Here is a 13113-nt window from a genome sequence, read left to right on the forward strand (position 1 = left end):
TCAAATAAATAAATAAATCTAAAATAAATAAATAAAAAATAAAAATGATAAATATTTGCTCCATCTAGGTAAGGAAAAAAAAGAACAAAGGTCAGACAGTAATTGGCTGGTTTTCATTCAAGTACTCCTTTAATTTCTAAGTGCTATTATCAAAAGCTTCATAAAATTAAAAATTTTGAGATTATGCAATGTTTTGTTAAAAGTTTAAAAAAACTATGAAATAAGTCTATAACAAATGTAAATTCAAACTTAAAGAAATAAAAATAGAGAAACTGAGAAATTATCAGAAGTACTTCAAAACCAGTTTCAGACAACATGAGTTTAGAGGTAAATTCTTTACAATTTCTGAGTAATAGAGATACCCATGCAATATACACTTATCTGGAACACTTAAAAAGATGAAAAGGTATTAAAAGCTAATTCTGGGGCTGGCATCATGGCACAGTGAGTTAAGGCAGTGCCTGCAATTCCGACATCCCACGTAAGAGCTTGTTTGAGTCCTAACTGCTCCACTTCCATTCCAGCTCCCTGCTAATGTGCCTGGGAAAGCAGCAGAAGATGGCCTAAGTAGCTGAGTCCCTGCTACCCACGTAGGAGACTGAGATGGAGTTCCAGGCTCCTGGCTCCAGCCTAGCCCAGCCCTGGCCATTATGGCCATTTGGGAAGTGAACCAATGGATAGAAGATCTTTCTCTCTGTCTCTTCCTCTCTGTAACTCTGCCTTTCAAATAAGTAAATATTTTAAAAATTCATTCCATACGCCCTTGACAACATAGGGAACAACACAGAAAAAACTAAACACAAACAAAACCCTGTGGACCACAGACTGCAAAGCAGTCAAGTTGTAAATTTTATCAGGAAAGATATGCTTTATCTCTCTAACACAGTGTTTTAGTTACTCTCTGAATTAGTTACTATCATCTAAACATTAAAATTTTTTATTACAAAATTCATATTCTGAGAGCCTCTTAGAAGGTAAAAGGCTTCCCAGCATGCCCTGCATCCCTCAATGGCAGTATTTCGCAGGTGGATAGTAGCCGCCCCTATTGGACAAGGACTGTTCCTGTCTGTCTGGGGTAGGCTTATCACTAACTCCTGGGCACTGACACTGCCTCATGGTCACTTGCCACCTCTAATCACACTAGTGCTCTTGCTTGTCTTACAGGAGAAAGCTGAATGTAAAACTATTTCAACTCTTAAACCCACCTCAATCCAGAAGAATGAAAAAGTAACCAAGATGATCAAAGGTTTCAAGAAAAATAAAAAGTAGGCACCATTCCTATCAATATGTAAACAAAAAGGTATACACATATCCAATGAATATAATTAAGTTACCACTATAAAATAACAATCACGCAAACATTACTAGAACCTAGAAAAGACATTATGATGAGGAAATACAAATTTCAAGAGTTTCATTTCAGATGCAAGCAAATAAATGAGGCTTCTGTGAATTGTAGTTCTGTCTTCAGTGAAAATGCCTGTCAGAACCTCTGACAGTGTTTACCAAAGATTTAATATTGAATACAGTAAATATTATGTGCCTGGAAATATATGACCAGTTGCAAATATAAGTCTAAAAACAAATGCTGATGCTCACCAGGTTGAAAATATGCATACAAAACTACAAGACAAATTACCAGGATAAGATAAATCACCTACACATTTTTCATTATAACTGATAAGACCACAGATCAAAATAATATTGTCCATTTGGTTATATTTAGCAAAGAAAATTTTGATATAACCAAAGAACTTTTAGATGCAGTGTTTTCTTTTGACTTTTAAAAATTAGGCTGTATAACTATAGACAGAGCATCTGGGATGAAGCATGTTGATGATGGACTCTTCAGAAAGCTTAAAGCTGAAGTATTGATATTTGCACTGATGCAAAACTTAAGTTTAGTCATACCATAATTCATCAGGAATCATTTTGTGCTAAAATAGTATCTGAAATAGATCAAGGAAGGGGTCAATTAACAATATGAAGTGGATAGACACTATGGCTTGAACCAGTCAGTTCAATAATTTGCTTGATGAAGGGAACATACAAAGTACAGTGAGTCTACCAAATTACATGATTGCTAGGCAGTTTAATTCTGGGGTAGAACTTAAGAAGTACATACAAGGATATCTTTTTAAGTATAAAAAGAAATTGACTTTTTCATATCATCTGTGGGAAAATCACAGATCAATGTATCAGATATGATAGGAGCAAGTGCTGTTTTCCTGCTACTTTTATATTCTATGGAAAATCCACCAAAATGAGGACTTATCCGTCTCCGCAAAGGCATTCTCATAGTCACACAAAAAAAGAATTTTCTATCTGCTTTTTCTAGAGAAATGTTAGCTTTGGAAAACTCACTTGGCAAGGGATTTGGCATACTTTTCTACCATGTACTTAATTTAAAAATATTAAAACGAAAACTTAAAATTAAATTTCTACAATTACAGAGATGGATTTCAGAATTCCATAGACATCTTTGGAGTAGTTATACTAAACTATTACTATTTTAAAAGCCCACTACACAAAGATTCTGTCCTTACACAGAAGCAGTCACTTTGAAACGTTATCTTTCAGGCTGAATTTTAGATTGAACATAACAACTCAAAATTTAAGACCTGACTCTGGCATTAAGAAGCAGAAGAAAGGTGTTTCAGGTTCTGAATCTGAAGGAGGAATTAGTTGTGAAAACACTGATAATTAAGTATTTTTATTTGTCAATTTGGATTTTTTAAAATATGTATTCATTTATTTATTTGAAAGGCAGAGTGACAAAGAGAAACAGAGAGACAGAGACGTCTTCCATCCACTGGTTCACTCCCCAGAGGCCTGCAACAGCCAGTGATGTGATGGGCCAGGCTGAAGCCAGGGGCCGGGAACTCCTTCCAGGCCTCCCCTCTGGGTGGCAATGGCCCAGGCACTTGGACCATTTTCCACTGCCTTCCCAGGTCCAGTGACAGGACGCTGGATTGGAAATGGAGCGGCCAGGGCAGAATGAAATGGCACCCTGATATGGAATGTGGGCATGGTCAGAGGAGGCTTAAACCACTGTGCCGCATTGGCCCAATTTGTATTTTTTTTTGACAGGTAGAGTTAGACAGTGAGAGAGACAGAGAGAAAGGTCTTCCTTCCGTTGGTTCACCCCGCAAATGGCTACTATGGCCGGCGCGCTGCACTGATCCAAAGCCAGAGCCAGGTGCTTCCTCCTGGTCTCCCATGCGGTTGCAGGACCCAAGCACTTGTGCCATCCTCCACTGCCTTCCCAGGCCACAGCAGAGAGCTGGACTGGAAGAGGAGCAACAGGAACAGAATCCAGTGCCCATATGGGATGTCAATTTGTATTTTTAAGCTTGAAATTTAAAATATAACCTCCAATATCATATATATGCGTGTTTACACATTTATACCCAGTCTGAAAATATCAGTCTGATATTTTATGGTAGTTCTTTTTTTCTATACTCAACAATTTGATTCAGTTTTACGCCCTTCAACCACAGCAGGTAGTTCTTTCTTCCCACTCTGCCTCAGGCTACACAGTAATGGAAGTTAGTATTAGTCTATTTCCTGAAGATAGAATGTATGATTATGGTATCTTGAAAAAAAAATACTGGATGTTTTGGTTTAGAAGGTATTGTTTTAAATAACTGAATCAGATATAATTGTGAGACTTTGTCACTCTAGTTAAGTTCAAGTATTTGAGTCAAATGGATTAAATCCTATTTTTTCTTTGATTATATCTCATGAGATTTTCAAGTGGGAGAGAGAAAGAGCAGGGATGGACAGAGGAAACATTAGAAAGGAACTGAGCCAGGTTAAGAGACAGGACTGCTGCTCTCAGCTTATAATAAACATGTTGTTCACAGGAAGCTTACTAGTCAACTACATGCTGACCAACTGCAAAGCAATGGTGCAGAAGAAGTCACTGACAGCTCATTCCAGGATGTGAGGATGGGCAGGAATCAAGCAGCCAAGGTGCTTTTATAGATGAATAAACCAAAAACCCTGACTACTCCCTTATAAGTGTTGAATGTAATCGGTGGTCATTATATTTACTAACACAAACTCCAAAAATACTGAAATGCATAAAAATTATTCAATACCTAGAGCTATTTCTTAAATTTCAAATCTGAAACAATTCCTAAAATGATTAATATAAAAATGTTACCTTGTTAATATCATCTGCTGTAAATCCACTTCGATCTAAGAGTTCTCTGATTGCTTCTATACATTTATTAAAAAGTGGAGAACAAAGAAGTTCAAATCTTGCTCTGTACACACACACACACACACACACACACACAAACACAAACACACACACATAGAGAGAAGAGAGAGATAAGGCTTAGTACCACCAAACTTATTTTTCTTGAGAATAGTAATGTTAAAACTTAACGTGATAGTCCTTTGAATGATAAATTGATCAGAACAGGGCATAAATATCAGCAGTAAAATATCTTGGGGAGGAAAAAGTCTATTTATTAATCTACATATATATTGAGAGATTTCATAGCAAATTCAGGTGGAAGCCTGCTTTGTCCATGGCCTATTTATAAGCTTTCAAAAAAATCTAAGAAAACATACCAGATATAGGGCATTCCCAAAGGAAACCTATTGACCTTAGCCAAATCCTTATTTGGAAGTTTTTGCTATTTTTATATTAAAGCTTTAAAAATTATTTCTAATTATTTTTCTCTGTAGTCTGAGACTGTGTTGTATATAAGTCTATACCTTTTACACTGCCTGTGAAGCTTGAATGCTGGCACATAATAAAATTTTAACAAAGATTTATGTCTATGAAAAAATTTATTCCCTAATTTGATTCTGAAGTTCTTAAATGTAGATAAATGATTTTAAAACTTATGTGTGTGTCACCTATAGACATCAAAACATCTTTTATGGTTGAAATTTTTGTAATAGTAGCAATATTTTCTTGGTGAAAAATTACAAATCTCATTTTCTTCTTACTGATATTAATAAGCAAACATAGAGGCTGTTCATGTCCCAGCTGCTTCTCTTCCAATCCAGTTCTCTGCCAATGGCCTGGGAAAACAGTGGAAGATGACCCAAGTGCTTGGGCCCCCGTACCCACGTGGGAGACCTGGAAGAAGCACCTGGTTCTTGGCTTTGGATCAGCTCAACTCTGGCCACTCTAACAATTTGGGGAACAAATTGTTGATAGAACACCTTTCTATCTCTTCCTGTCTCTGCCTATGACTCTGCCTCTCAAATAAATAAAATCTTTTTAAAAAATTAGTAAACATATATTCAACACTTAAACTTAGTGTCAAGGAATTCTGGAAATAGAAAAATATGAAGCCATTCTACTCATTGAATATTTCAATTCCATATAACATATAACACCTTGGCTATATTTGGGTTGTAGCTTGAAACCTTTCTTCAAAGAGCAACGGTGCTGCTGTAGACTAGCCACATAACACTACTGAGCATTCGTAATATTATCCTAATTAATTTACAAGTGAACTGCCAAAGGTGGGTTGTGAGAATTCTATCAGGAAAGACCAGGGAAAATGAAGAAGCTAAACTTTGAGGAACAGATGACAAGAGAATTTAACCAACTGCTCATATAGCTAGTAGAATTCTAAAAATAATAATATAATATTGCACATTAAATGTGTGCTTACTAGACATCATAAGAGCTATTAAAATGTTAAATACTGATGATGGATGACAGAGCCAACCAAAAATAAGACATGTCAATCTTCAAAACAGTATAATAGTTCAAGAGTATGGAGTTTAGAGTCCAATTAATAGACTGAATCCTAGGTCTATCATTTACTAGCTGTGTGACCTGGGCAAATGATAAAACCTGTGTGGCTTTAGTTTTGTAAAGGTATTAAAAGTAACTACCTTGTAGGGCTCATATGAGGGTTCAATGATTTAATATAAACTACTTAAAATGTAGCCTGACACACAATGGCAAATACTAAAATACGACCAAACCCTACATCAAAATTTAGGAACACACAATTAGGGACTACATTGGTAGAACTACAATTTAAGAAAATTCTGAAAATCTCAACCTTCAAATTCTATTCCATCTCTCAAAGTTCTCAGATACTCTTTTCACACTCTGCTAAATAGTTGTGAAATAACAGGGCAAGCAATCACAACTGATAGGGTCAATCTGGGAACCGCTATTTAGTCTGACAAAAATTAGACCCCAAAAGGAAAGACAGGAAAGCTCTCCACTTATGGATGGCTAATAAATCTCAAAGAAATGAATAAACAAAAAGCCCAAGTTGAAAAAAATTATACCTACATAAAAATATTCTTGGAATTTTTTTTTAAAGATTTTGAACTTCAGTCCCTCTATCTCCAATGAGTTCACCTAAAAAAGTGCTTGCTAAATAGTGATCAATGACTTTGTTTACACAATATCTTTACAAAAACAGTAGTACAGTAGTACAAGTCTTTATTAAGCAAGTGAGAAATTACTACTTTTCCAAACATGTTTACCTGGACACATTGCAATCAAAATCTTGACCTTCATATAATGAGTCAAGGAAACAATTAGCACTTCCCAAGGTCGACAAAGAATGTTTTGCAATTTCAGCACTGGTCACTAATTTCATCATGGCTCGAGCATTTCCTCTCACATCATGTCTGAAGGATCTAAATTAAAAACATAGCCTTTCAAGTTTAAAATTACTGGGTCACTTACAATTTACTGAAACTAAAATCTGGATAACTCCTATTAGAACAATAACAAATTCATGAATCAACATTACATATTGGATTTTAGTAATTGATTTCTAATCCCTTCAAACTTTCTTAAGAACATTCTCTGCAATTAACAGAAAGGTCTCCTCAAAAACTAATGAATAATCATATTATTTAATAGTTTGAATTGTTGTATTATGTAAACATAATCATGGATGATACTCGGAGGAAAACAGAGTAGACAGTCATCTTTTTTGCAGCTGAGACAGAGGCTGAAAAAGATTTATGTAACTGAGTCAGTTTCCTATTTCTCTCTTTAGAATCAGAGCACATCACAGTTTAACAGTATAAGAGTAATTTTTAAACATTAAAAAAACTATAAAGGGCTTCTTCAAAATTTCACACATATAAAGTAAGTAAAACCACAGTTCCTCTATCTCCAATGAGTTCACCTAAAAAAGTGCTTGCTAAATAGTGATCAATGACTTTGTTTAAACAATATCTTTACAAAAACAGTAGTACAGTAGTACAAGTCTTTATTAAGCAAGTGAGAAATTACTACTTTTCCAAAACTTTTTAAACCAATGAGTTTGGACAAACTGGTGAAAATACTATTTGAATCACAATTTTTCCTAGGGCAGCAAAATCCAAAATATAACCTCTATATATCTGATTCTTGATATGCGCAAACAGAATTAGAATTTTGAATGGAGTAATTATACCTAGCAACAGCACTAAAATATTCCTTGTGGCAGATAAGTAATTAAAGTACTCCATAAGGCATTAACTCACTGGAACGTGATAATATAATACAATCTTTATGAGAGCCTGTTAGAAACACTGTTTAGGAGGAAGTGAGGCATCGGTACCTATAACATCCTTTATTCAGACAACAAAGTAGCATGTGAAGAATTCAAAAAACAAACATGAGATCCGAGTTCATGAAGGTCAGTGTTTGGTGGTCCCTGGACACTAACTGCAAAAATCGAAGCATACTGCACTGGGCAGCTGGGCCTCTGTTTCCTTGCTACCGCTTGAGTAGGACATTATAATTCCAGAGCTAAAAATGCCAGTCTCCAAGCAATGAAAAGACTACACCTTCCTTTGCAGTAGGGTAATATGAAATAAATTAGGAAACAAACAAACAAAAACACTTGAAGAGAAACCTTAATCACAATGTATATCCAGGCCACTGATACTCACCTCTGAAACTCAGAAGCTAGATACTGTGCTAAGGTTTCTGTGAAATGTGCCCCACCGATATTATCATCAGTGTTTGTTGAAAGAACTCGATAAATTCCACTGTTAACTTCCATGACACTGAGAGATAAGGATGTTCCTCCAAGCTTAAACACTAAAATATTGCTTCAAAAAAAAAAAAGATATTGTAAGTAAATGATCATAGAACCATAACAGTTTAAAGGTAGACTGGACATTAGAACTCTCTTAGTTTTATTTTTTTAAATTACAAATGAGGAAATTGAAAATATCAATGAATAAGTGGCTATAGTCACCTAGTAATGAACCCAGCCTAGAACCTGGGTTCATTACCAAATGACAATAGACAATTTAGTTACATCTCAGTTCAAGTCAAAATCCTTTTTTACTTAACTATTCTAAATAATTAAAGTTCAAAAGACTTTTCATAGTAAATCAAGGAGAGATTTGTGAAAACAGTGAATTTTAAGAAAAATATAAATTCTTTGGGTTAATATAAAGTAATAACTACTGCAATAAGAGGTTCTGTAGGTATAAAATGTATGCAAAACTAGGAGCTAAACTTCTATTTCCTATGTATCAAAATTCATAATTTATGCTATTTCTATTTTACCTAGTTCACTTAAAAATAATTTCCTGGTAATTTATACATGCATTAGTCTCTTTAACTGTGAGATATGAATGAAGTGAAACAATTAAGGAAAGTTAAAACAATACCTAAATTAATTTCTCTAAAGTTGCATGGCCATCAGGTCTATTAACACAAATGTTGACAGTCAAATCAGGCATAAATGTTATTATTTCACCATAAAATTGGTCTGAAAGCCTCATTCTGCATTTCCCTTACTTCCTGTTAAGTCAAATGTACTTATTTATAAAAGTACTCACTGTTTCTACACATGCCTAATAGTTAGAATTAGTAGTAAGATCAACAGTGCCCTAGCTTGCCTTGGAACTTTGCCAGTTCTATAACTTTCCAATTTTTCTCCAATAAAGGGACAAAATGAGGGTGCTAGCAGCAGAAAAGCTAGGAGTCAGAGCCGTGGCACAGTGTGCTAAGCCTCTGCCTGGGGCACCAGAATCCCATATGGCTGCCAGTTGGCATCCTGGCTGCTCTTCTTCTGATCCAGCTCTCTGCTAACGGCCTGAGAGAGCAGCATTGGATGGCCCAAATGCTTGGGCTCCTGCACAAGCTTGGGAGACCAGGAAGAAGCTCTTAGCTCCTGGCTTTGGATCAGCTCACCTCTGGCCCAGCTGTTGAGGCCATTTGGGGAGTGGATGGAAGACCCTTCTCTGTCTCTCCCTCTCTCTGTTTATAACTCTGCCTCTCAAATAAATAAAAATTTTAAAAAGAGCAGAAAAGTTCAGTCTTCCCTCCTGTTACATCCTTCCTCTGATCTCTTTAGCACTTTTTTCAACTATTTGAAAAATCCTAAGTGAGAGTTTCAGTATCTTATACATAAAGTTGGGAAATCGTACATTGTATAACAATCCCTGCTGATATAATTACTATCATCTAATATTACCTAGCATGTTTTCAACAGTTAAAAAAAAAACCTTAAAACCATAAATAACAATTTTTACCTTTTGCCAGTAGGGGAGTCCTGTCCAATTCCATAAGCAAGAAGAGCTGCAGATGGTTCATGTATTAATCGCAAAACATTAAATCCAGCAGCTTTAGCTGCTTCTCTGTGAACAACATGCTTGCAATGAATTTCATATCACAACATGTTCAACTCTACATTTTTAGAAATGCTTTGCTAAAGTTTTTTTTAAATAAGAAATAAGATTTCACAAGTACAATAGTCCCATCCCTGATGAACTTTTGTCTCTGTGGTTTCAGTTAACCATGGTCAACTGAAGTCGAAAAATACAGTAACTGTACAGGACAATGACATAACTTTTATAACAGTACATTGCTATAATTGTACTATTTTATTATTAGTGTTAACTGTGCCTAAGTAATGAACTAAGATTTACTGAGACCTTAAAAAAAACACATTTATTTCATTTATTTGAAAGGCAGTGATAGAGAGGGAGAGATAGAGATCTTCCATGTGCTAGTTCACTACCCACATGGCTGCAATAATCATGGCTGAGTTAGGCTAAAGCCAGGAGCCAGGAACTCCATCCAAGTCTCCCATAGGGGTGGCAGGAACCTAAGTACTTGGGCCATCTTTCGCTGCCTTCCTAGACACATTAGCAGGGAGCTGGTTGGGAAATGGAGGAGTCAAGCCTCAAAGTGCCACTCTGGCACCCCAATAAGGAATGCTGGCATAGCAAATGACAGTTTAACCCACTGGGCCACAGTGCCAGCCCCTGGAGTGAGGACTTGGCATGACTGATAAAGCATATCCTAGGAGACAACAGGTAATGGCTCAAGTACTTGAGTCCCTGTTACCCATGTAGGAGACCTGGATGGTGTTCTAGGCTCCAAGCTTCATCCCAGCCCAGCCTCAAATGTTGCAGGTATTTAGGAGAGTAAACAGGATCTCTCAGCCTGTTTCTCAGTCTCCCTGCCTTTCAAATAAATAAAAATTTAAAAAGGGATTTATCATAGGTATGTAAGTATTGGAAAAAACATAATAATATAAGTTCATAGGGTTCAGTACTATCTGAGATTTCAGGCATCCACTGGGGGTGTGGAATGCATCCCCCAAGGATAAGAAGAGACTACTGTAGAATAAGAAGTACAATGATCTCTAGAAGAAAACAGAACACAAGAAATGGATGTGACTCTGTAAGAGTTCACTTTCGGTTTAACATTATAATGTTAACAGCCATTTTCTGGACAAAGAAAACAGTATTATGTGCTTATGCTGAATCAGGAAAACAAAGCTCTTAAAAATACCCATGCTAACCAAACAGAAGAGTTCACTTTTTCTGAGAAGTCTTTTTGGGCTCTCATAGCATAGGAGAGGTACTGCCTTCATGCCATCTAGAACTTCACTACCCAAAACATTTACTACATTCTACCCTAATGGTCAAGTCTGTGAGGTTAGAATCTATGTCCTATTTATCTTCATGTATTCAACTTTGTATACAGTGTGGCTTTTTTTTTTTTTTTTTTTTTATTTATTTTTTTTTTGACAGGCAGAGTGGACAGTGAGAGAGAGAGAGACAGAGAGAAAGGTCTTCCTTTGCCGTTGGTTCACCCTCCAATGGCCGCCGCGGCCTGCGCGCTGCGGCCGGCACACCGCGCTGATCCGATGGCAGGAGCCAGGAGCCAGGTGCTTTTCCTGGTCTCCCATGGGGTGCAGGGTCCAAGCACCTGGGCCATCCTCCACTGCACTCCCTGGCCACAGCAGAGGGCTGGCCTGGAAGAGGGGCAACCGGGACAGAATCCGGCGCCCCGACCGGGACTAGAACCCGGTGTGCCGGCGCCGCTAGGCGGAGGATTAGCCTAGTGAGCCGCGGCGCCGGCCTACAGTGTGGCTTAAACAGTAAAGGTATCCAACAAATGTTTGCTGAATGAAAAAAAAATTGTCATGCTTACAAACTTTAGAAAGATTTTGGACAAACAGCACTTTGGAAGTTTCCAACTTCATTAATCTAAGTTCACAGGTTTTAAAGGTAAATATGGTCATTTTCTGCTTCAGAAGCAACATCAATGTTTGCTGGAGCTTCATCCAATAAAGCAAAGACACACAGGCTTACCAATTATATTTACCCAATGACCTGTAAAATCTAAATGCAACTTTTTTGTTTAGATGTTTACAAGTAAGATGAAGAAATAATCACAAATATTTTGTAAAATGGCATACTCTTGTATAATTCCAACATAAATCCTAGTTACAGGAAACTAAGGCAAGATGATTTGTAAGTATTAACTTTACCTGGTAATTAATGTTTTCAATCAAAACTAATTTTATGCTCTCTTGCCATATCATAAAAGAAAATGCTAATGTTCATTACTATACAAAGTTATTTACAAACACAATTTTATTGCCTAAGGTATTTTCAAGTACATTTTTATCTTTTACTATATAGTGATGTTGTGAAATATGTATTTCTTGTAATTTAGCAAATACCATGAACCCTACAATATACTTACCCAAGAGCTTTTTTTTGCTTTTCTCCAAAATCAAATGGAACAGTAACAACAACATCATTTGCATCTGAGCCCAAGACAGAATGCGCCGTTTCTATGTTAAAAAATATAAATTGATAATGAAGACTTCATCAACTGTTTGGCTCTTTGGCTTCCAACTTTTAGCCACCTTCCAAATTAGACCATTTGCACAGAAAATGGGCTTCTAATGCATCAGCATTAGACCCAACATTACAATGTTAGAGTTATTCATTAAAAGGCCACTTGCCTTCCCACAAGTTCATAACCTAATTCTTGAGGTGAAGTAATTCTTAAAAATAATCTACTATAGAATTCCCAGTTGTTCCACAGAATATCATTTACCTCAAGGCCTTTGTCTGAAGTAGTGATAAAATCAGATCCGCTTAATCTGCCTGAATTATTGTTCAGAGAATACTATCAATGCTGAAGAGACTATAGTATACTCATCCCTTGGTGTCAATAAAACTGGTTCCAAGACCTCACAGATACCGATTCTCAAGTTCCTTATATAAAACGGTATAGGTTGCACTTAACTTATACAATCTTCCCATATACTTTATAAATCATTTCTAGATTACATAAAATATCTAACGTAATGTTATGGAAATGGTAGTTATACTGTATTGTTTAGGGAATAATGATAAAAAAAAAAGACCTATATGTATTTAGTCAAACACAATTGGGGGGAGGGGGGTATAGCTATTTTCAATTCAAGTTAGTTGAACCTGCAGATACAGAACCTGTGGAGGCTACCCACAGCATTGGAATCTCATATGAGTGCCAGTTCAAGTGCCAGCTGCTCCACTTCCCATCTAGCTCCCTGCTAATGTGCCCAGGCAATCGGTGGAAGATCACATAAGCTTTAGGCTCCTAGCTTCAGCCAGGCCCAGCCCTGGCCATTGCGGCCATTTGGGGAGTGAACCAGTGGATGGAAAATCTCTGTCTCTCCTTGTCTCTCTCTGTTAACTCTTTAAATAAATAAATAAATAAAAATAAATAAGAAATGAGGAACCTGAGGACAGGGAGACCCAACTGTACTTAGAAGGAAATCAAAGTCAGGGAGGGTAAGTTATGTTCTAAAATATTTGGTCACACAGTCCATCAGTGGCCAAACCAGGTCTACAATTTAGGCCTCTCTC

At 36.6% G+C, this 13113-nt stretch overlaps 1 protein-coding gene across 1 annotated transcript in view; it reads right to left on the bottom strand.

Moving 5' to 3' along the window:
• HSPA14 (heat shock protein family A (Hsp70) member 14) overlaps positions 1 to 13113 on the bottom strand; it is a 34853-nt gene that overhangs the window by 11709 nt on the left and 10031 nt on the right. The window contains exons 6-10 of the mRNA XM_002717444.5: positions 11957 to 12047; positions 9487 to 9591; positions 7888 to 8049; positions 6481 to 6636; positions 4169 to 4271 (exon numbers count right to left, since the gene is read on the bottom strand). Coding sequence (XP_002717490.2) covers positions 4169 to 4271; positions 6481 to 6636; positions 7888 to 8049; positions 9487 to 9591; positions 11957 to 12047 — 617 coding nt within the window. The remainder of the gene's footprint in view (positions 1 to 4168; positions 4272 to 6480; positions 6637 to 7887; positions 8050 to 9486; positions 9592 to 11956; positions 12048 to 13113) is intronic.

This window comes from Oryctolagus cuniculus, chromosome 13, assembly GCF_964237555.1.
Source record: "Oryctolagus cuniculus chromosome 13, mOryCun1.1, whole genome shotgun sequence".
Lineage (NCBI taxonomy): Eukaryota > Metazoa > Chordata > Mammalia > Lagomorpha > Leporidae > Oryctolagus > Oryctolagus cuniculus.